Below are 25718 nucleotides of genomic sequence, written 5' to 3'. Positions count from 1 at the left end.
ATTGCTCGAGGTTATTCTCCATTTGTTCCGGAATGTTCCAATTTTTTCAATATTTTTTTTCCGGTAGAAAATGGATAATCCTGAAATGGCTGATAGGTGCACTTTTGACTGTTCTGAAACCGAATAGAAAAAGTTTCTATCGCAACCAGTTTAGAAAATATTAGCTTTTTTTCCTTCAGTGTATTTTAAATTTCATCATCTTACTTTTTCTTTAACCACAACGACGAATGAATGAATTTTATAAATTTCTTATTTTTATAATTTTCTACAATAATTGGCTCACTACATAAGAAGTTAAAAGATTTTATAACTGTTGCATCTTTTCTTTAAAAAAATTTTGAAATTTGTTTTTCGATGCAAAATGTGAAAAAAAAAATTTATGAAAATTTTCAAACACCTGTGGTATGAAAAAAAATCCATAGGAACGTAGGTGGCCAACTTTTTTAAAAATATGCACTTCCAAATGGGATTGCAAAATGGTTAAAGTTTTTATCAAATTTATAGTAACTAGGAAGTTATTGGTATCAAAGTGCAAAAAAAGCCTATTAATTTAATAAATTATTTTAACTGTAAAATCTTAAATTTTTCACATTGCTGCCACAAATGCATGGATTCTAACAGTTTTTTAATCAGTCATATTTTACAATAATTCTTTTTACACATAGCTAGGGTTCCCAGGTTTTCCAAATAAAAATCCCCTTTTTTTAACACCAAAACGTTTATTTTTTTCAGTTTTTTTCGTAAAAAAAACCTCTTTTTTCCAGAAAAAAAAATACAAGTATTAATTTTTTTTAATTTTTTTATTTAAATCCTTTTTTAAACATACTAATTTTGTATTTATTTTTATTCATAAAAATAATAAAAACTTTATAATGGACATAAGTAAATAAACAAAACTAACAAAAATGAAGCTTAAAGTACTATTTCATTTTCAAACTAAAAACAGTCAAAATAAAGTTTATGAATTATGAAACTACTTCATAAATTTTATTTTGAGGGTAAATCTAAAATATCAGTGCTAATTTAATAAAAAATGGATATTATTTTTTATATTTAGGCCCATTTGCTGAAACGAGTCTTAAATATTTATGTGAAACATAAACCCTTAAGTTATGCATATAGTGGTTTGCACGAACTTCAAATTGTGTCATAAATTCCTCTAAGTTTAACATAACTTAGGGGGAAGAAATAGTAGATCTTAAGGATTTTATGTTTTACTTAAAGTATTTTATTGACCAAAACAGAATGAACGCGGCTCCAAAAATTGATATATGTATGTAGTAAAAGAGGAAATAAATTATCAATTTAATTTATTATTTACTCACATTCATTAGCATTAACCATCTACCGATGGTAAAATTCACAACACACATTTTTGGAACACTGTTCATTTTTTGTTTTTATATTGGTCACATTAATTTTTGACAAACAAAAATATTAACAAAACAAATGCTGTCAAATGAATATTTTTTTCAATTAAATTTAACACATTTTTATAGCCACTTTCACTATTTTACACTTTTTTTCTGCAATTAAAATTGCCAAAATAATAAATTTGTTAAATTATTCCCGGTAAATTGCTCAAAAACAGTTCAAATTAACTGACGTTTGTGTCGTTTGACATTTTAATTTGAAATTCTCAGCGATTTATAGCATGAAAGTAAATCGTTGCTAGGTTGAATATAAATATTTTTTAGAAACTTAGAATAAACTAAGTTAAACATAGGAGTTATGTTCGACCTATCTAAGATTAGAATTTATGACTAGTATGAGCAAATGGGCCTTAATGTATTTTTGTAAATCATAGAGTATTTATGCCGATTAAGGCAGGCTTTTTTTAACAACGATGTCTTAAAAATGTATAAGTATTTTTTTTACTGCCGCGGCTGCTGGCTGAAAATTTCGTTATTGCGCTCGAAACTTTCAACAAACTCAAAAAAAACTTTTCGGATTTTTTTTTTTAATTTGTTTTGTATTCGAATTTATTTGAAGTCATATGTACTTCGACCCTCCGCTCCGGTGCATTAATGACATAACTGGGTTTTTATTCGAAACTCAATTTTGTTTTCAAATTCCATGACAATACCTCTATAAGTTTTTAAAAAAGCGCTAGTTTTTGGCTAGTGGCAAAAAAAAAATAAACGTAGTTTTTGAACATTTTGAAAAAATAAAATTACAATTACCCCTTTGTTTTTAATTTTTTTAAAACCTTATCTAACGATACCTGTGATCAAATATAATATTTCTCAAAAACTGTTTTAACGATAAAAACAAAATAAAATTAAGTGTAAGTTTTTGGACAAGGCCTATATTTTTACAAAAAAAGTTTTTTTTTTCGAAAGTCATTATTAACGCTACATGTCATAGAATCGTTTTTTGAATCTCTGAATTTCTCTCAAACGACCTTGTATCAAAATTTTTTATACAAAAGCATTTATATAGTCGGAATATAAATCAAAAACAAGATTTTGAAGAAATAAATTTTTTGATTTTTTGAAAATTTTCGAAAACGGGTCATTGGATTCTTTTGAAATTTTGGTTTAAGGTGTTGATCTATATTTACTACAATATGGCATACCAACTTTATTTTATTAAAAAAATTGAACTTTTAGGAATTGAACTTGGAACTCCGGGGTGTGATCCGAATACTCATCGAATTTTTTGAATTTGTAGGGTTTTGAAATTGCCGCTCAGGATTCCCGTTCAGGACGTGGCCACCTCTTCACTCGAAATTGCCGCTCCGGATTCAGACGCTCAGGACGTGGCCGTAGCCTAAGAAAAAAAAACTGAAATAAAAAAAAAATAGCGATTTTAGTGCACCCTTACCCCAATTTTTTTTAAATTTATAATTGCTACCTTACAAGAATTATTCTTACAAAGGTACGAAATTATGATTTTAACTGACTGCAGATGCAAAAATGTCAGAAGTCAACTGGTTTTATTATTTCTCAACAGCACAAAATTTTACATGAATTTTAAAAGTTTCAAGGGTCACTGTGGTGTATGAGTAACATTTTAATCAATTTAAACAAATCAAACTAACTCACTATTTATATTTCTCAAAAAATTGTATTTATTTATTTAACACAGCTAAATAGAAGCTTCATTCACATAAATGTACGAATTCATAAAAAAATTAATTCATAAATTAAATAATAGAGTAAAACTTTGATTCAAATTTAATTGAGAAAAAAAGCTATATTTAATTGAACATAACATTTAAATGAGAAAATCGTTCATAATTTGTACGATAGTTATAGAGAAAAATATTATATTTGGGACATTTCGGAAATTTTGTTGAGGAATATCGATATCACAGAGAATCTGCCTTTTTCAAGCCCCCCCCCCCCCGCTCCCTTTTTGAATTCTAAAAATCCAAAACATGGTAGCTCTTCTTAAACGTTGAATTTCTTAATTATTCTAACTGACATTATTCTTCGAATAGTCCAGCTATGATAACTAAAATTTACGAGCTTAACTAGAACTGAAATACCAATCTTAAAACCTAATTTAAATAAAAAATACTTTGCAAGTGCTGTTCATTTTGATTCCATGAATTTTGATTTTCCATGAAAATTATTTTCATATTGGGTGTAAGGTTAGTCCCCTTTCATTTTATTTAATAAATTACTCTGTTATTAGAAAAACATTGATCAAATTGACATTCAATTAAAAATAAATTAATAATACGTACCTACTTGCTTAAACGATTATTTAGGCGTAGTTTCTGACCTACATTCATTAAATTTCTTTGAGATAATATTCCTACCTTTCAGAATGTCTACACCTCAAACTTTCTCAAACTCCCATAACAATTCCTTAAGTTTAATTGAAGAATAATTCTTCAATTAAATCCATTTCCTCTGAAGGTGTTTGAGGCAAAATTATTTCAGCCAAGTTAAGTAGGTATTCATTCTTATACATCGCCACCATCATCAATGAAATTCTCTTTGTTCCCTATTTTCATTCCAATTCAAAGATGTAATTTCAAAGAAAAACCCCATAAATTGTGGTTTCCAATGAAAAGACTATAAGTTTTCTTTAAGAAGCAAAAAAAAAAGAAGGAGAAAAAAATCAACTTATAACCGCTCCCATTCTTCGAGTGCTTGGATAAATAATCCAAATTGCCTCTTGAGCTACTTATTCGTATTACTCTCCTCCTTCGCTAAACTTTATTCCTCATCGTCATCACTACCGACCGCCGAGATAATTGTTCCTTTCGAGGATAATTATTGCAACTGAATAAATTCATTTTGTATGGTCAATTGAATAGCTTCTTCGCTTTCTTCTTCTCTTTTTTTTTTGCTTTATGTCATTCATCATTATTATTTGATTAATACTCTCGTGTTTGTATCTTCTGCTCTGGAATTTAATGGAGTCAAGTAAAATGCCACACAGGACACTATTCATCGTTCCAGCTTCGACAACGATGAACGACAAGCCGACCGACGGAAGTGTTTAATTTATTAAGCGCATTCATTCAAAATGGCCGCATTTATCATTACACTCGATTAATTCTTATAGCACTGCGCTACTGGCGAGGTATTTGTTGCACCAACAAAACATCCAACAACTTACAACTAAGCTATCCTTTCCTGGCTGTCACAAGGGTCAAGTTCATTTGACACTTGACAACCATCAATTGTGGTTCTGTCTGTTATTTTAATTGTTCGGGTGCACCAATGTGGTGTCATAAAGTTTGTATACAATTTCCCCCCTGTGGTGGTGGCTGGCATTCTTTTGGGAATGGAGGATGGAGCTAGTCTAATTAAAAAGTTCAAGATGGCAGCAGCCAAAGCACCAACAACTACAGTAAACTAGTTCAACGGGGTTTTATGTTTTTTTTTTTTTAGTTCCATTTTTTTTTTTTTTTTGACAGAAAAGAGGTTTGGTTTGAAATTCTTTGTTTTTATTTTGCAAAATGTCTTTTTTAGTTTATTGTTTGTACCTACCAACGTATAGCTAGTTTGGGTTTTGTAAAATTCGTACCACCATCATCAGGGTGGGGCCTTTTGAATTGGGAACTCGGATCTGAACTGCGGAGCTGCTGGAGAAATGACAGAGCATTGTTTACTTCTTGATGTTGGCTGTGGAGCGGTGCGTGGGAGAGAGCACCCGTCGTCGTTGTTGGTGGCTTTTGTTGTACGAAAAGACTGAAATGTGCCTCTGAAATTACGTCTGCTTAGGTGATTAACCCAGTTTTGCGAAGCAAAATCTTTGTTTTGTTCAGAACAATCTAGTTTTTGTATTTGTGTGTCTCGAGGGTTCTTTCTCTCTCTCTTTCTCTATTTTAAAATGACAAAAGAAAAATCTTGTAATTTACAACGCGTCAAAAAATGAAATTTTACTCACACACAAAGTTTGATTTACGAGCACTTTTTTCATACTATAACGGAAGGAAGTTGGTATGGTGTTGTGTACTACTACACAAGTCTTTAAAGTTGGAGAACTATATTATAATAATTGAAAGTTGCTAGTTATACAAAAGGGTGTGCTTTTAATAATTGTTTGTTGCATTCAACTTTTTTCTAAAAGATGAGAAAGTTTATGATAGTGAAGTTTTACCAGCATAGTTTTAATGAAGATGTTTTTTAGATCATAATTAAAAGTGTATAGTTAAGAAAAATCTTACTTGAAATTTTGTAAATGTACCGACGATAGCCTACTTTTAAGACTTTTTAAGAGTTCTTCTGCTGGTTTGTATATTTCAATTTAATTTCAATTTCTAGCACTTATTTAGATATAAAAATAATTTTGAAGTGAAAACTTCTTTAGTATCGTAGTGATTTGAAACAAGATGAAACGAAAACGCGACACGAACATTCAACTTGTTATAACTTTTTTGTTTTAATAGATAAATGAATGAAATTTGTACTGTAAATAGGTAATTAAATACATACATACTTTACATGTACAAAATTTCAATTAATTTCATATTCAAAATTCTGAGATAACGATAAAAAGCTGTTCTTTTTCTACACACGTTATATCTTTTGATCTAGTGCACATCCAATTTGATGCGTATTTGGCTTTAATACGCTTGCTGATAACATAACCTTTAATTTATTATATCACAATTAACTGTACGAGCTCTACAAGTTACACAATCTTAAATTCAAAAACTTGAAAAATACCTTAAAACACCTGTGGAGATCTGTTGACGATGACCAATGTAGGAAGTACCGTAATCTCAGCTTGAAATTTCGACATAGTTGGCTTTAAAAAATTCTTATTTTTTTTCTAGGCATGGTAGAAATATGATTCATACGACATAATAAAAGGTGAAATAAACTTTCAAATGATATAAAATTTACTATAAGTAGTCATTTAAAAAAATATACTTAATGGTGTTAAAAGAGAAAAAAGATTGATTTTTTTGCTTTTTTGATGAAAAGTGATTTGGTTTGAAAAAAATAAGCTTTTTTTGTAGATGTTCTATAGACATGGACGATATAAATATTTTGAGCTGAAACAATAAGCTTTCAGATGATATAAAATTAATATAGGTTGTCATATAAAAAACATGTATTTAAAGGAGATAGAATAAAAAATAGGTAGATTTTTTCTTTTTTTTTTGCAAGAACATTTTTTTTTAAGGTTTCACCTCTACCACGTGTGAAGTGCACACATGACTTTTTTTTTTATATAGTTACTAATTACGTAAAAAATAATTTAGAATATCTCGAAGTCGATATTTTTAGTTAGCCAGGGGATTAATGTAAAAAAATATAAAACAAATTGAAAAATTTTTGAGAGGGTATACAGTCTATGTAATGTAATGTTCTTGCCGTCACGTACAGACAATTTTGATTTATTAATATTCATATACATAAATATTGTAGAGGATACCGCATTCATCTTTTACGAGCACAAAAATACTTAATTCTCTACTTTTTTATAATAAACAATAGCATAAAAAAAACAAGAAAACGTCACGTACAGACGAACACAGTCGAAAATCTATAAATGTTAAGAGGACTATAAATTTCCAGCAGGTTAAACCAATCAATTTGATGCTAAGTAATTTTTTGTAGAACGTTTAAGCCCCTACAAGAATACATCTTGTTAATTTGAAAATAATGAAGTTTCAGTGAATTGGAAAATTTTGAAAAGTTAAAATTGTTTTGATAATTTTTTTTTTAACTTTGATATCGAATATCTTTAGAATGGATAGATTAATGATAAAAGTTAAGAAGACCTTTTTTGTGGAGCAATCTGTTTCCTACAAGAATATTATGTCATGCGCGTTTGATTATTATAATTTTTCAATTTGTTACAAAATTAAGAACAAAAAAACGAATTTAAAAAGATTTTCTCGATTTTTGGACCTCAAATATCTACTAAACGGTTAGATAATTGAAAAAAGTGTACAAAGCCTTTTTTGTAGAGCGTTAAATTTTCTACAAGAATATGGAAAGAAATTTTGCTAAAAATTCAATTAATATTAATTAGTAAAAGCTTGATGTAAAAATGGAAAATTGCGAAGCGGAGGACCTTCCCATTAATATAAAGAGCTCATATTTGGTGTGTATATTCTAGAGGTGTCTAGTAATCGATTTTTTGGAGTACAAAATCGAAAAAACGAATTTCGATTTTTTTGGCCCACCCTAATACATAGGTATTCTAAACAAGCATTTAGATCTTAAGAAAATAGTGACTGATCACAAGGTAGTGTTTTAGGTCCAATTTTGTACTTTTGTTCGCTTAGACATTTTAGGTTTGTTAATTAAACCGCAATAATTGCAGTGGGTAAAACGATTTACAAAACTTATATTTAATTTTTTTTTAAATATAAATAAAATCCGAGGGATGTAGTTTAATGAACTAAAATCAGTTCGCGTGGACTTTATTTACAAAACTATCGTTAGGTTTCTCTATTTGCAAATGAATGACTCTCTTTTCCCATTTGACTTTCCGCCAATTATTATTTTGTTTAGTCCAAAACTGAGCCAATGAAAGTTTCTTTTTGGTTAAGAAAATGCCTTGGTAGATCAGTTCATTTATAACACGGTTGGAAAAGTCCAAAACTTCTATGAATACGTGTTTTACGGTTTTCACAGTGTTTTTGAAATTTTCAAAACCTACTCACTGACCAAAAAGAGGTTTGCCAGTCTAAACTGCTGTCTAACCTGTTTTTACATTGAGATTCGATGCATATTTTTATATCACAGTCCGTAAAAGCTCTTTTCTTGGCAAGGTTTTAAGATTGCTCATAATTCGTAGCTTTATTTCAATCTTTCACAACTTATGTGTTTTCTATGAGATTTAGGACATCCTATATTTTCTAGAGCTAAAACAAAAAAGCATAACGTTAATGTTTTTCTTTTGTTAAGGAACTGTACTCATGCGTTTGAACTGATGGGTAATAAAAATCATACCTATTTCAAACGAAAGAGAGTTTTTGTTCAAAATTTTTACAATTGTAAAAAAATGTTTTGCAATGAAATTTTCAATTCAAGTTTAGATTTTATGACAAACTTATAAAGAATACTTCAGTGACTTTAGTGAGTTTATATGGTACTTACAACCAATGAAATTTCTCCATATTTATTTTTATAACAATTCTTTTCTGTTCATTCAACTTTGTGCATTTTGATTCGATTAAAAAAAAGGGAGAAAAAACCATTTTTTTTTTTGTTCAAATTTAATGCATGAGTTGCCCACGACAATTCTCAAGTCTCAACCATAGAAATTTGTGTGCATAGAAGCACAACTCACATCTTCATGACAAATTGATGCATTGTACCATCATCGTTCGTTCTTGCATGTTTATTGTCCCAATATCCTTTTCATGTGTAATCCTTTATGCCTTCATCATGTATATTCACATCAGCCCACACCATATAGTAGACTCAACTGCATTCATCCTACAGTTCATATCCTTTATCAAATTTATATGATAAAGATATATACACATCGAGTTCCTTCGCTGCCAAGACGACACAACGACGACGACGACAGCAACGATGGGTTTTCATTTTATAAGTCAACTTATAGGGAATTACGATGAAAGCAACTTTAAATGTGTCATCAAGCATCTTTATTAAACTCTGCGACATGATTCTAATTGGCAACCATTAAGAATCCTCCTCCATCTCCTCAAGGGTTTCTTTAAAGTTAAATTATGATATACTTTTGTTATCATCTCTCTCTCTTGGTTTCAAGGATAATACACATCAGTGCCACTGTGGAGAGAAGAAAGAAAAAAAAAATGGAAGCCAAGACAACTTCTTGTCATTTCGAGAAACAATCAGAATCAGGTCACAGAATTATCATTAAATTCTTCAACATTCTTTCGAAATAGGTTAAAAATATTTCTTCTTCTTTTTTTTTTTTTTTGTTGTAGGTATTCTCTATTTGAGAAGAGATTGAGGACAAAATCCTGGGAGCATGCTTTCAAAAAAAAAAAGGAGGAATACAAAAAACGACAGCTTTACTGTTGCAATCGTCATTTATACGTGACATGTCAATGTTCTCATTTCGAATGTACGTATGCGATACGTGGTGCACGTGAAAATGTTTCTAGGTTTTTTTTTACATTTTTTTTTCTCTTGAAACAAAAAGTATTTTATATATTTCTCTGGATGAGATGCTTGCATATAAATAAATCTTCCAACTAAATAAAATGTTTGTACAATTGCTTTTTAAATTGTTGTGATATTGTGGGAAATACGAATTCTTAAGTGATTGAAAATTGGAATTGTGAATATGTATGCTACCTGTGGTACCTATACAATACACTTTGTATGAACTGAACATTGCATCATTGATCCTTTAGAAAGGACATATTGGCCGATCCACTTCAAACTTGGTATTTAGCAGTTTTTAGACACTGTAAAGATACATTTTTGAATAAGTTTTTTTTTTTTTACCAAAAATAACGGTATCATACACAATACGAACATTTTGGAAAAGTTTAATTTTTTCAAAAAAGATTTTGTTTAAAAATTTTTTGACTATTTTTGAAATAACTCGTTCAATCTTATTGAAGTTTCTCATGCTTTTGTTTTAAAATCAGGCAACATAAATTTGCCTGATTATAAATTAAAAACAAAATAAAAAAATAAATAATTTTAATACAGTCAAATAAGGTGAAAAAAGGGGTAAACCTCGGAATGAATGCTAATAGAAATTTTTTTGTTCAATACCTTCGTTTTAGCATTCTATAACATACCTAAAAAGTCTAAAAAAGTCTCATGTCCGCAAGTCGCGATTTTCAAGGTCAAAGCGGGAAATGGAGATTCTCAAAATTAGCAAAAATATACGATGGTATTATATACACATATGATACATGATTTCAATAAGGTATTTTTTAATGCTGATTCCAAAAAATCTAAAATCAAGGCAATCTGAAGTCTCTGAAAAAAGTTATACCTGTTTTTCATCTGTCAACCCATACTATTATAACAGTTGCTAACTTACTACCGAAAAACCCTTAAAAGTTATGGTAGCGGAACCAAATTTTGCATAAAGATTTTTACATTCATTATCATTAAGAATCAAGACAATGCAATGAAAAAAAAATTCATATCTATGAAAAATTGGTATTTGTTGAGAAAAGGTTAAATTTTGGGATACGCACTAAAAAAAACATCCTGGTACAATCTTGGAATTAGTGCTAATAGGCTAATTTTTTTGTTTCTTTGGATATTCTATAACTTATGTCAAAAATCTAAAAAAATCTCATGTCTGGAAGTCCTAATTTTGCAGGTTAAACTAAATTAGGTGCAGATTTAAAAAAATTAATAAGAAAAGTTTAAATTTTTATATGTATACCAACATAAGCGACATGATTTAAAGGTATTTTTTAACACTTATTCCAACAAAACTCACAAACAAGTCAACCTGACCATCCCTGAAAAGTAATGCACCTTATTCATGTTAATCTGACACAAATATCTGAAGTGTTGTTTTTCAATTTTTTAAAATCTGCACCTTATCTTCAAACCAGGAAAATTAGGACTTGCGGACATGAGATTTTTTTAGATTTTTGACATAAGATATAGAATATCCAAACAAAAATAGAAACAAAAAAATTAGCCTATTAGCACTAATTCCAAGATTGTACCAGGATGTTTTTTAGTGCATATCCCAAAATTTCCCTTTTTTTTTTTAAATACCAATTTTTCATAGATATGAATGTTTTTTTCATTGCATTGTTTTGATTCTTAATGATAATGGATGTAAAAATCTTTATGCAAAATTTGGTTCCGCTACCATAACTTTTAAGGGTTTTTCGGTAGTAAGTTAGCAACTTTTATAATAGTATGGGTTGACAGATGAAAAACAGGTATAACTTTTTTCAGAGACGTCAGATTGCCTTGATTTTAGATTTTTTGGAATCAGCATTAAAAAATACCTTATTGAAATCATGTATCATATGTGTATACAGGGTGTCCCAAAAGTAATGGATCAAACGAAGTATGCTGATAGGGGATCTTAAGGACTCTCAGAATTTGGTAACTTGTTCATCCCAAATCCTTACGGGTTTCGATTAAATGCAATTCTTGTGAAATTTCGAAAAACCCCTACTTTGCAACAGTATTTTGCTTCCTGTGCCCATTATTGATTTTTGTTTTTTACAATTCTTTTACAAAAACATTGCCAAATAATTAGGAACAATTAATTAATCAAAATATGTTTTATTCCATACTCCCTTTTGCTGCAAATTAACTAACAGTTTCAAGTTTTATAAAATTACAGTTTCTTACTTTTTTTTGAGAGCAACACTGTTAGAAAAATTTGTATGGTGTGAGAATGGTTTATTATTTTAAAAAGTTGCCCTATTATTGTAGTTTTCAAAAAAGTATAAAAGTTCCCAAAGTTGCAGTTAGATCGCAAAATATTACAATTTGAATTCAACAAAACAGGGTTTTTCAGAGCAAAAATACAAACAAAAATAGAGGCTTTTGTTCAAAGAAAAATAAACAAATAACAGTTCGAGAAAAAGTATTTATTTTTGGTTGTTTTTTGTTCTAAAAAACCCTGTTTTGTTGAATTAAAATTGTAATATTTTGCGATCTAACTGCAACTTTGGGAATTTTTATACTTTTTTGAAAACTACAATAATAGGGCAACTTTTTAAAATAATAAACCATTCTCACACCGTACAAATTTTTTTTGCGGTATTGCTCTCAAATAAAAGTTAGAAATTGACTATTTATTAAACATGAAACTGTTAGCTAATATGCAGCGAAATGGCGTATGAAATACAAAATGTTTTGATTAATTAATTGTTCCTAATTATTTGGCAATGTTTAAGTAAAAGAATTGTAAAAAACAAAAATCAATAATGGGCGCAGGAAGCAAAATATTGTTGCAAAGTAGGGATTTTTCAAAATTACACAAGAATTGCATTAAATCGAAAACCGTAAGGATTTGGGATGAACAAGTTACCAAATTCTGAGAGCCCTTAAGATCCTCTATCAGCATACTTCGTTTGATCCATTACTTTTGGGACACCCTGTATAATACCATCGTCTATTTTTGCTAATTTTGAGAATCTCCATTTCGCGCTTTGACCTTGAAAATCGCGACTTGCGGACATGAGATTTTTCTAGACTTTTTCTAGAATTTTTTTTATAATTTTGGTCTTAGGTGTTGATTAGTAGTTGCGCCAATGCAATGGTACCTATACCAACTTTATTTAATTTTTTTTTTTAATTAGGTATTTATATAAAAATTGTTTTTTTTTTCTAAACCGGCTGTAATGATTTTTCTTTTTTTTTATCTAAATATGCATCTTATTAGTAGAAATTAAATTGCATACCTTTTTAGGATCTCAATTTAATTTCAAATGTTGTTTTTTTAATTCGAAGAACGATTTTTTTTTTATTTATTTTGTTTTTCATACACATTTACGGTCCGTTTGAAAGAAAAAAAAAAAGATTATTTTGGAATTGTTTGAGTTTGATATTTTTTTTTTTAATTCAAAAATTAAATTTTCTTCAATTTTTTCTTATTTTTTAGTTTGCAGTTACTAAAAGGTTTTCGAACAAAAATTTTCGTTGACATCGGTAGTCGTTTATTAAAAAGTCAGAATTCAAGAAAATAGTTCGATGGCAATACCTTTCAAACGCTTATATGACGGAAAATAATAATTTTAATAATCATAGGTATTATATAATAACGGTTCGACGTTGAACGGCATGAAGTCCAATAAATTGTATTTTTATAATCTATTTACACCTTATTATGACTTCACTTGAGTCGATACACATTTGTTTAAATTTAATTTTACAAAAAACACTACATTTAACGCAAAACGATATAAACAAACACGTAACTAACCTGAATGCATTTCAGAGCGTATGCACTCCATCATCAGCAATCGCGACTAAGCTTAGTTGAGTTGCAAAAACATTGAAAGCGGTACTTTTCTCTTTTCTTTTAATTTTGTCTTTGGCACATTAGATTAAGTAGGCAAGACTCAATATTGCCGTTGTCTAAATTTAGTGCATTTGTGTCTTTTTGTATGTAAAACGATTCAAATGCATCCAATCGTCTGTGGTCATTTACTTGTTTGAGTAGGGTTAAATTTTCGATGTTTATGTTGTTATGTTCATCATTTAAAATGTGTGACGCAATCGCAGATTTTTGTGGCTGATTGAGACGGACACAATTCATATGTTCTTTAAATCTTGTCTCTATGCTTCGTTTTGTTTGGCCATAATATTTACGTTTGCAATCACCGCATTCAATCATGTAAATCCCTGACTTACTCAATGTTGTTGTTTTGTCTTTTGTAGAACCAAGTAAATTCACTAATTTTTTGTCATTTTTATACACCACATCCATTTCATGGTTATTAAAAACTTGTTTTAATTTATTTGTTATGGAAGGTTCAAAGGGCAACGCTACTCTTTTATTTTTATTTTTAACTACTTGTGAGAAAAAGGTTGTCATGTTGAAGTTTTTCACTTTTCGCGTATGTTTATAGATTAGTTTATCAATCATTTGTTCACTGAAACCATTTACACACGCAGTTGTTTTTATATACTCGTATTCTTTTTTATAATTGGAGATTGAAAGGGGTAAACGGCATAATCTATGAACCATAGAGTGATACGCGGCTAACTTATGTTGTAATGGGCAACAAGCACTATGAGAACTATTACTAGTGATTCTTTTTGCCCATTACAACATAAGTTAGCCGCGTATCACTCTATGGTTCATAGATTATGCCGTTTACCCCTTTCAATCTCCAATTATAAAAAAGAATACGAGTATATAAAAACAACTGCGTGTGTAAATGGTTTCAGTGAACAAATGATTGATAAACTAATCTATAAACATACGCGAAAAGTGAAAAACTTCAACATGACAACCTTTTTCTCACAAGTAGTTAAAAATAAAAATAAAAGAGTAGCGTTGCCCTTTGAACCTTCCATAACAAATAAATTAAAACAAGTTTTTAATAACCATGAAATGGATGTGGTCTATAAAAATGACAAAAAATTAGTGAATTTACTTGGTTCTACAAAAGACAAAACAACAACATTGAGTAAGTCAGGGATTTACATGATTGAATGCGGTGATTGCAAACGTAAATATTATGGCCAAACAAAACGAAGCATAGAGACAAGATTTAAAGAACATATGAATTGTGTCCGTCTCAATCAGCCACAAAAATCTGCGATTGCGTCACACATTTTAAATGATGAACATAACAACATAAACATCGAAAATTTAACCCTACTCAAACAAGTAAATGACCACAGACGATTGGATGCATTTGAATCGTTTTACATACAAAAAGACACAAATGCACTAAATTTAGACAACGGCAATATTGAGTCTTGCCTACTTAATCTAATGTGCCAAAGACAAAATTAAAAGAAAAGAGAAAAGTACCGCTTTCAATGTTTTTGCAACTCAACTAAGCTTAGTCGCGATTGCTGATGATGGAGTGCATACGCTCTGAAATGCATTCAGGTTAGTTACGTGTTTGTTTATATCGTTTTGCGTTAAATGTAGTGTTTTTTGTAAAATTAAATTTAAACAAATGTGTATCGACTCAAGTGAAGTCATAATAAGGTGTAAATAGATTATAAAAATACAATAGGTATTATAATTTCGAACTAAAATCTCGAACATTTTTTCTCTACGCCAAACCAATACTTACCCTTTAGAATAAATAAAAAAAAAAAAATTGGATTAACTTTGAAAATATGATATTGAATATTAAATAGGGAATCGTATCCCCTTCATAGAGTTCAATTTCAATTAAATTCATCCTTTGATCACACAAATTGCAGCTTGTTTTTCTACATCGATTAAAACTCTCATCAGTTGGTACATATGAATATTCAATCAAAACCACTTTCTGAGTTCAATGTGTTTTTATATGAATTTGAATCCTTGAAACATCAACCGCATTACCATGCATCATAATTTGATATCAAAAAATGAAAAAAAAAAAAAAAAAAAAAACAGAAATCAAACAAAAAGTTTATTCACACTTCAATCATGATCATGTCGGTATGGAAGCGACATACACTGACGCCTCAAACATGACGCTCTTTCTGTCACTACACCACTTTATTCCTTTACAATATTCACAAGCCTCAACCTCAGAGAGCTTATAACACACCCCTGTTTCACTATACTATAGCATCATCATCGCCTGCATGTTGTCAAACTGGCAGCAACTAGTGTCAGACTATATGTAGGTACAACGATGACTGCTATTGACACAAACATGACACTCGGATGGTTGATGATGATAATGGTCATGGAATTTTCATGTGTTTGTACCCTTACCCTCATATATAGTCATCGCCATCCACATCCACATATCAGGCATTCATCTGCATTGCGAATTTGTTTTTTTTTTTTCCTTTTTTGAATGTGGCGCCTCCAGTAATTCGTATACACACATTTCTCTCTCCTTTTTTGTTTTAATGGCAGTTTTAACGTTTCAAGATGTTGTGGTCTTTGTGGGGATCTTTTGTTAGTCTGTCCATTTTAGCCTTGACCTGAGCTTAAGTTGACATAAAGTGAGTTATTAATTGATAACTCATGCGTCTCTGTCATCTCTGGGGGTGACTATTTTCATACTTTAACACATTTCTATATCAAACCAGAAATAAATCACAGGGTCGAATGTACTTGCTTTCATCAACAAAAATTATATTATAAGGCCGAAAAACTTTTTGAAAGTTTCGCTGGAGTTTATAGTTTTTTTAAAAGTTCTTATAAATGTCAAATATTTTTTTAAAGTTTTTATCAAACCCTTTAACTTTTAACTAAAACGTTATTGAAATATTTTTTTTTTACAAATCCAATAATTTGCCTTAAGGAACAGTGAAAATAAATTAATCGAGCATGTTTGCTAACTAAACACTTGGTGTTATTTTGTTAATTTATTATTTGTTTGATGTTATGACTGAATCTGTTTCTGACATTTTTTTTTTAAACCCCTCAGGGCAATTGCAGACTTGTTATAGTGGTTATCTTTTTTTTTTTTGAGCATAAAACATTTAATTTTGAATACGAAAGCATTTGAAGAGCTGAAATACGAGTTTTTATTTCGTTTGTTTATTTATTTTTCATATCTCTTAAATTAAACTGGATTACTATAGAAACAATAAATATTTAGGTTTTTAGATAACACATTAACATTGAACATGACATTGAACTAAATGTCTTCGTGTTGAACAATGTTATTTGGAAAGTTACTTACATTTATTTGTTTTTACTGTTTGTTTTCTAATTTTATGTTCTTTTGTACACAAAGAATAAAAAATGTAACATGACATGTTGACCTTGAAGAAGTGGTTCAATTAACACCAAATGCGTGCCTCTGAATTTTTCTGGGAAAACGTGAATCACCAAAGACTAACAAACATATTTTAGTGTAGTACCTAGTTTCTTAAAAAAAAAAATAATTATGGGTAATAGCAAGAAATTCCTAATTGATCTGATTCAAATGAAGGTACCAACTTCGAGATGAATGAACTATTACGATCTAAAAAAAATACTTAGAAGAAAGTTAGTTCAACTTATGAAAACATTTGAATTCAATTTTATTATTCAGATAAGAGATTCATTACCGAAATCTTGTGGTTGTTTGGTGCCTTTTCCACATTATGTCCATAGCTTCTAAGTCCGAAAGTATTTTTCTCTAAATTGGTTTCTAAATAAAATGCACGTTTTGTTCGCACCTACTTGCTCTTATGGTTAAAAGTTGTTCAATAGGTAATACCTACTGATTTTTATAATAATAAAATACTTAAATGACGTCCTTTTAATAGAGTCCTTTTAAATATTTATCAGGCTTTTACATCCTAAAATGACGTTTATTCCATACAAAAAACTCCATTTAAAAGTTTAAAGGCCTGTTAAATGTTTTTCATTTTTTATCATTAACTTTAAAATAAATGTAAAAAAGTATTAAAAAGAAAATTCAGTAACCCGTTTTGAAAATACATATTGATTTTTCAAAAAAAAAATTTGATATCCTAGCCGCTGGAGTGATATTGATTTTTTTATGGCCAACACAAAAGGTACCTTCCATATAAAAATTTTCAAAAAGAAAAAAAATATCAATGAAATTTTTTAAAACGGATTGATGAGAGAAACAAAAATAATTGTTTAGTTTGTTTAAAAAATAGGACTTTTTGTACAGTTCATTTTCAAGGTACAGTTTAAATTAGTTTAGGTAAGTATGAAATAAATAAATGTAATGTCTTTTCTGTCCAAATATCGTATGATAATATCGAATACCAATTTAATTGATCTTATATGCCAGTGTTACATTACTTCAAATAGTTAAATAAAGCTTTCCAAAAAATTATTTGGATTTTAATATAAAATTCAATATTTTTAAATCGCTCAAGAAACGACCATTTCCCAAAGGTCAAAACACAAAATCAATTTTCTGTGAATATTTAAATTTTTCTAACATATAAATAAATAGAACTAAAAACTCTTTAAGAAACTTTAACCCAAGATGACGGACACTATACAAAAAATCACCACTTATAGATTCCCCCTTAACTCGAAATCTATGATTGTACCCACAAAAAACACAATTGCTGCATTCATAGCCCCCTTATTTCATTCCAAATTTGAGATAAGATATTCTTGTTAAATAGAAAAAAATAGTTTCTTTCCCATGTCGATGTCATCCTTTCTATACGAATGACATCTCTAACGAGATGAAATGGTTGAAAACAAATATATATGTATATATCCTTGATGCACCTTGTGAAAAAGATTTATTTGATATTTTTCTTCTTTTTTGCATTGAATTGCATTAAAAAAATATGACCACCATCATGATAGAACGGAGAGAAATCCATTCCATTCACACGACACGGTAAATACAAGAAAAATCTCATTTTCCTTTCAATGGTTTGATTATTTTGCTCAAATAAAAAAAAAAAATAATATCCTAGAGTATAAAACGTTTTCCTTTTTGAAAGAAGAAAATAATAATCCCACAAAGTCCAACCCACTTTTTTTTTCTCTCATCTTGACAGGAGATTTAGATTAATTTTTTTTTTCTTTATTTCAACTTGAGATATGAAATAATAGCTTTCAGAGATGATCATAGACAAGAAAAAAAAATGCACTTGGAAAATATATAAAAAGCGAACAACAGAAAATCGATTTATTCATATCTGGGTTTTCCCATCAAATATCAGAATGCGATTATAATAATTATACTTTTTTTTTCTTTCTGTTTGCTTTTGTATCTGGTTTAGGAGGAAAATTAATTACTCACTGATGTGTAAAACTATAAGGATCGATGTTGATTAATGATAAATAGTTGAAAGGATGTGGGGTTTTAGGGTCAAAATGAATATATTTCAGGCTTTAAATATAAATAATTCATAATTGTTTTTTATTGATTGAAAAGGGAATTTCGAACAATTTCAAAATATATGTATTTGCGAGGAACATCAAGATGAAAGGAAATTTATGATCCAAATTGACTTAATATAAAATAAAAATCTATTGACTTTTAATATGGAACTATCAAAAGCTTCATTTAAAAAAATTAAAAATAATATTTAATTTAAAAAAGTCTCCATATAAGTCAAATACATTTTTTTTTTGTTCACTACGGTGTATACGTATTTTATTTTATTTAATTCTTCGTGTCTTTTAAATTCTTCAAAAAATATTTAAATCCATTAACATTCTTAAAAAAATTCTATATTAAAAAATAAAAAAAAAATTGTTCACTCTAGCGTATACGTACTTTTTTTTTTAATTTTTTTGTTTCCTCTGTTGATTTTGTTCCATTTAACTAAAATTCTTATTTGTATTTTTTTGTTTATTTTGCAGAATGTCATCTGGCCTGATGTCGTGTGTACGAGAGAATTCTCCACCCTTAGATATGGATGGAAACGATTCCGGGGCTCTTTCTCTGCCAACGGTGGACGGAACAGCATCTTCAAATAATGCTCCTTCAGCTGGTGAGTAACATCATTTTCTTTTTCTTACTTTCTACTTTAAGTACCAGTATCGTATTTTTTTCTCTCCCTATGCAAAGTGCATTGTTATAAAACTAAAAAGTTATTTTCAAAGTGCAAAAGAAAGACACTCTTGAGCCTTTTTGTATGCAAGAAAAAAAAAAAAGAAAAGGTGAAGTTAGGTCAAGAACCAATCAAAAGTGGATCTTTATCATTGCTTTTGATTCTGAACAAATAGAAAAAGTCTTTCATTGAAAGTTGGAGTATTGGGAGGCGACATTTTGAAGTGACATTGATTGACACAGACAGTGTTTTTTTTTGTCCTCCCCTTTTTCTACTTTGACTTGATTTGATATGACGTTATTTTATCGAGTTAAAAGGGTTGAAATCAAAATGACACTTTAGATGAAGAAAAATATGAAAATTCAATATACGAGTAGGTACATTCTAAAGTAACGAAGTCTTGCTTTCTGTCTATCATGCATCGAAGATGTCAAAGCAAATTGAAAATTTTTGAAAACAAATTTTGTCTATAAAATATCCTGAAAGTGAATGAGCTCAGGGTTGCACAGTAAATTTAATAAAAACAACAAATGAGTCGTTAATAATGAAGGTGGAATAAGTCCATGTTCATTTTAATAGCTTTCAACAGTATTCAGTTAGTGTTTTGTTGTTTAAAATTTCATTTGACAATTTTTTTTATTCTGAACCTCAGAAGAATTAGTATTTAACTATAACTAAAACAAATTAAAAAAAAAAGAACTGCTAATTTACTTGTTAAGAATAAATGTATTTTGAAGAAAATATTATTTATACTTCATCAGCATATTTTTGTAACAAACAAACAAATCCAGAAAAGTGAGAATGCGAAAAAAGTTCATCCCGGAATTCTGTCTGTACATAAATCGACCTACAGACTAAGTCACTGAAGTAATTTGGTTCAAATTTGGTAGTAAAACGTTTTGAAAGTTTGATTTTCCAAAAACATTTAGTTTTGGTTTATATTAAATTTTTGAAAACAGGGATTGGAAAACAATACAAAATTTGAAAGAAAAGACAACGTTTGGAAATACTCTAACTTGGCATAGTCCAGATAAAATAAACATTAAAAAGGATAAACCCGCAAATAATTCGCATAGAGCTGAAAATTGGTGGAGAGAGCATTTAAATGTCTATTAAAGTAAAATGTCAAAAGTCCCCAAAAGTCCCATGTGTGCATAAAAAGTTATTCAAGTTTTAATGTCGAAAATGTAGGTATTTTATATATAACTTTAAAACGGGAGAAGCTATAAAAAAAAGTATATGGATGACTTCTAGGTTTTGTAATTCCCTAAAAAAAATGTTATGACACTATTTTTTCTACGAGATATCATTTAGAAGATATCGTGGTTTAAAAAAGGTCAAATGTCGAAAATATCGATTTTTTGTCTAATACTCTTAAACGATCAGTCCTATCGAAATGTTTTCTTTAAAAAAGTGGTAGATAATGAGCTAATTTATGTAACTATTTTTTTTTTGTTTATGTTTTTTTTTTTTTGTTAAAGTAGTCTTTCAAAAAGAAAAACAACTTTTTTGATTTGGTCAAAATTCAAAAATTGCTAATTTTTGTAGGTACCTAAAAATATGAGTTTTTGACATAAATTTTTAACTCATGTCATAGACTATAATGTTTTCTACAAAATAGCTGACGATATGCTTTAGTAACACTTATCGTTTTAAAGGTAGTAAAATAGTGGCATATGTAGAAAATATCGTTTTTTTTTTTGTCTATTTTCGTCAAATGGTCAGTGTTATCAAAAAAAAATTCATAGCATGTGTATGTGTAGATTATGAGTTTCCTTACATATTTTAATTCAGTTTTTATTTCTCAGAGCTATTATTAAAAACAAAAAATTTTTTTTAATTTGGACAAAAATCAAAAATAACACTTTGTCTGTCTGTCTGTACTTAAGTCTTCAAAAATGCAGTTTTTGAAATATATTTTAAATTTATTTTATATTACATACATGATGTTTTCTATAAAAAATATTAAGATGTGCTTTTTCATAGCTGCCCTATCGTTTAGAAGATATTGGCTTTCAGAGAAAGTACTATACGAATAAATTTAAAATATATTTCAAAAACTGCTTATGAAGCAAGTCGTGAAGTGTATTCATACAATTTTTGTTTGTTTTCAATTTTCAAATAATTTTTTTTTTTTTCAAAAAATATATAGGGAGAGTCGATTTACGAGTGCAAGAGATTCCCGTACATTTTGCACGTGAACTACTTCACGTCGCGATAGTTTAACTTCACGACGCGTCGTGAAGTTAAACTCTCCAATTTTTTTTTTTATCACCACGAAAGTTTACAGGAACGTTCACGGGTGACCAAAAACGTTCACGGGTGACGACTTGCTTCACCAAGTATGTAGGTACTAGGCTTTAAAGTATAAAATTATAAAGTATAAAAAACTGTTATTTTTGATTGTTGTCCAAATAAAAAAAAAAAAATTTATTTTTAATTACAGCTCTGAGAAATAATTTCCCCTCTAAGAAATCACTTAAAACCTTTATTTACGCTATTTTGAAAATATGTATTAAAATTTTGTTATTTGACACATATTTGAAGTTACAAGTCGATTTTTTAATTCTGGCATTGCACTGTTGTTTGTTTATAAGAGTTTTTCTGACTAATTAATCAAAAAATGTACTAAGCCAGTCACTTAAGACAAAAATTTGCATTAGGTAATAACATATTTCACTGTAGGTACTGACATTTTTTTAGTTTAACAGGTATCAACTTGAGTTATGAAGTTATGATATGAGGAAGTATGTTTTATTTCTTGTACCTTGAACTGGAAAAAATAATGTGCAGTACATAATATCTCTTGTACACCCTCTCTTAAAAAATACCAAGTGACCAATATCTGAAACTTCTTGTATATGAATATTGAAGCTTTAATTACAACGTGCAATAATTTTTGTCTAATGTTTCCAATTTGGTATAGTAATTAACTGAAATACAAAATTCCATACCCAATCAGGTATTAAAAAAAAACCTAAGTAAACATACCGAAGTTGAAAAATACCTCCGAACTACTCAATTTCATTCTATGAAGTCATGGTTTGCATTATTTTAGCATGGTAGTATCTTTCTTTTAGGCTAGGAATTACTTGGTATTAGTAGCAATATGAATTCCATAGGTTTAAATGTTTTTGCAAATTGTATCAATCTAATACGTCTTCCTCTGAGCTTGAAAATAAATAAAATGGAACAGGTTTTGTTATGTATTTTTACTTTGCCATATTTTTTACATAAATCACTTCAGCAAATATTCTTATGCAAAAGTTAAGTCTAATTCACTTAGCTACCAATTATGTTCCGCTAATCTTCTATTAACATGAAAGAAAACACCGAATAAATTACTTAAAGTAAAGTGGTCCTTGAACATGTCAAACTGTCCTGACATGAAGGTGAGTGATTTGATTGAAGAAGTTTATTTCTGGTTTAAATTCCTTTTTCCTAAACTGCCGACTTTATATATCTTTCAATTCACCGTTTCTACTTTAAATATCGTAAACTGCAGCTATTTCCTTGTTTTACTTTGTACACGATTTCTATGAATTTGATAATGTGAACCCCAACATCCTCACTCTTAAAATGTGTGTATTAGAATTTAAGAAAAGTAACCCCTAACTTATAATTTTCAAAACAAGTTCAATTATGTACGACCCATCCTTGACCCCAATTAATTGCTCTGTTTGACTTTTAAAACATCCCATTAGGATAAAGTTTTCGAACTCAGTTCAATATGTTTGGGACAAATTATTCAAAAGAGTTTAAAACTTTTTCATGGGTTTAATAAGGTCTTTGCTTTAAACCAGGTCATCCCATAGGTAAATCCCAATGAAATTTCTACCAGAGTTACCACAAAACTTCGCAACTTTTCAAAATGCCTCTATACACCTCTATATTATCTTCTTTGGAAAAGCAAAACAGACCACAATTTCAGTTCAATATCCGTTCAATTTCATGTTTATGTATAGTTTTCCCTTTCGACAGGCCAAAGACCCTTTGGTGGTCTTCACCAAGACCTCTTCATCCGTTTTATATCAAGTTTTCTATTTTATTTTTTTTTTTGTCTTTTTTAGTTCATAACCACTAGAGTACTTTGATTTTTTTTGTTTTAATTTTTTGCACTCTCGGATGCTGTGTATCTTTATCCCTTTTGTAGCTTTTTTTTTGAAGAGCATCATGCAATGGTGTGTGCATCGATCCAATAAATTTTTCCGTTTAACGAACTCGAAATCGGAATCTCAATCATCAGCTTGCTTCTTACATCACGATGAGGAGGATGATGATGATGAAGTAAACAAGACGAAGAAGCCTTTGAAAGCAATATATAATGGTGCGTGGAATTGGAATTGGAACTGTATCTTGTATCTTATGCAAAACAAGAAGACGAACGAAAATGATTTTATTTTTATTTTTTTTTTTCTTAATAATTATTCTCTATTTCAATGCTCAGATAGTTGGAAGTAATTTCTTGGTCTTTGGTTGTTGTGGTTTGTGTGTACCGAAAGAGGCATTTATTTCAAACATACGGATGTAGAGTATCTAGTACGTTTTTACTATTTTTTTTTTTCCTTTTATAGATAGAAACATTTTTTTTAGTTCCTTCACCATCACCTGAATGCGTTTTCTTAGTCGTAGTCGTTGTTGTTGTTAGATATCGTCGTCATCATCGTTGTGGTAACACACATCTTGCTAATGTTTTTTTGCGCGCGTTGAACTAAGTAGTGTCGACCGCAGTACCCCAGCCATAGTCAGCAGCAAGCAAAGGCCTCTCTTGTAGATACTTTCAACTTGCAGAACCACAAGAGTGAACTTTTAGTTATAAGGCTAAAGAATGCAAAGGAAAACCTCTTAGAAGATAGATGGTTAGAGAGCTTGAATGTGTAAGAGTGTGTATCGTGGATGTTGATAACGAACTGAATAAGGTATTGACATGCCTATAGGTAATGTATACCACTTGATGGGATACAGTCTTGTTAGTTTGCTTTCTTACAGTAAAATTTATACAAAATATACTTTTCCTTTTATATTTTTTCACTTTGTCCATTAAAATAAGAGCTTTATGAAACGTTATTAGATTTTAAGGAACATTGCATTTCCCATATTGGTACGCTTCTGAAATAACAGGTTAGTGATTTTCCGCACAATAATTTTAATAAAAGAAAGAACTCTATGAACTCACTAAAACTTCCCCGCAAGGATTACAGTCGTTTGATTGAAAATATTAAGAGCCCCGCACACTACAGACTTATCGGCCAAAAGTTTAATCGGGTTGGGCTCCTAGTGTGCGCACTTTTTGCATTTAATTGGGTATGCCAGCCGATTATATATATTTTATCCCCATTATTGAAAACTACAGAGGTGACATTGAAGAGAGTTAGCCAGCCGACTTTGGGTAATGGAAGGTAATCAATGTCCGCTATTCTCTAGTAGTACATAATATTTGATTTTTAAAAGATAAGAAAAATCTGGCCTGGAACTGGAATACTAATCGGCTTCTTTTATAATTGTTTTCACAATTTTTCTTAGATTGAACTTCCTTTTTTCTTAAATCGGTCTACACTGAGGGAAAAAACTCAATGTAAAATGTAATATGGTCAACGTTGATTTAACGTTGAAAAAAACTAACATGAAACATCTTTAAACTAAATTTGAAACAACGTAAAAAAATTTTTGATTTTTGTCGCACTTTAGCTTTTGTTGCATTTTATCACTCTAATTTTCAACAGTGAGATAGCACGGTGGTAAAGCATTCGCCTAGAGATCCAAGGATTGTAGGTTCAATCCCCATGGCTGCCAATTTTTTCTTTTTTTTTTATTTAAATTGGTGTTTTTTTCAAAATTGAAACAACTTTGATTTAAGTATGTTTTGTAAGTGAAAAACACTTTGAACTAACGATGTACTACTTTGATTTTAAAATTTTCGTCTTCAACGCAAAATCATTCCAAAAAAATAGTTGAATGAACGTGGTTTTCGTTAACTTTAAGATGTTTTTTTTCCCTCAGTGTAGAAGAAAAGTAACAAATTTAGCGTTCTTGCAATTTTGCTTCTATAAGGTTTTTCAGACGCCACAAAAGCATCTATAAAGCTTTATAGAAACAAAATTGTTTGTCAACAAATTGTTCAACCATTGTCTTGACTTTTGGTAAACTTAAAAATAATATGATACGAGTACAGTGGATATCAAACAGAATGTTATAATTGTTAACACATAAATGGCCTCATTGGGAACATCC

General features: G+C 29.4%; 1 protein-coding gene across 2 annotated transcripts in view; it reads left to right on the top strand.

Annotated features, from left to right (window-relative positions):
• The window catches only part of LOC129919851 (putative mediator of RNA polymerase II transcription subunit 26), a 157246-nt gene that overhangs the window by 66400 nt on the left and 65128 nt on the right, over positions 1–25718 (top strand). For both annotated transcript variants that reach the window (XM_056000936.1, XM_056000937.1), the window contains one exon: positions 19297–19427. In XM_056000936.1, coding sequence (XP_055856911.1) covers positions 19298–19427 — 130 coding nt within the window. In that variant the 5' untranslated portion in view covers position 19297. The remainder of the gene's footprint in view (positions 1–19296; positions 19428–25718) is intronic.

This window comes from Episyrphus balteatus, chromosome 4, assembly GCF_945859705.1.
Source record: "Episyrphus balteatus chromosome 4, idEpiBalt1.1, whole genome shotgun sequence".
Classification (NCBI taxonomy): Eukaryota; Metazoa; Arthropoda; class Insecta; order Diptera; family Syrphidae; genus Episyrphus; species Episyrphus balteatus.
The sequence above is the reverse complement of the archived record's forward strand: the minus strand, read 5'-3'. Positions and strand labels throughout refer to the sequence as shown.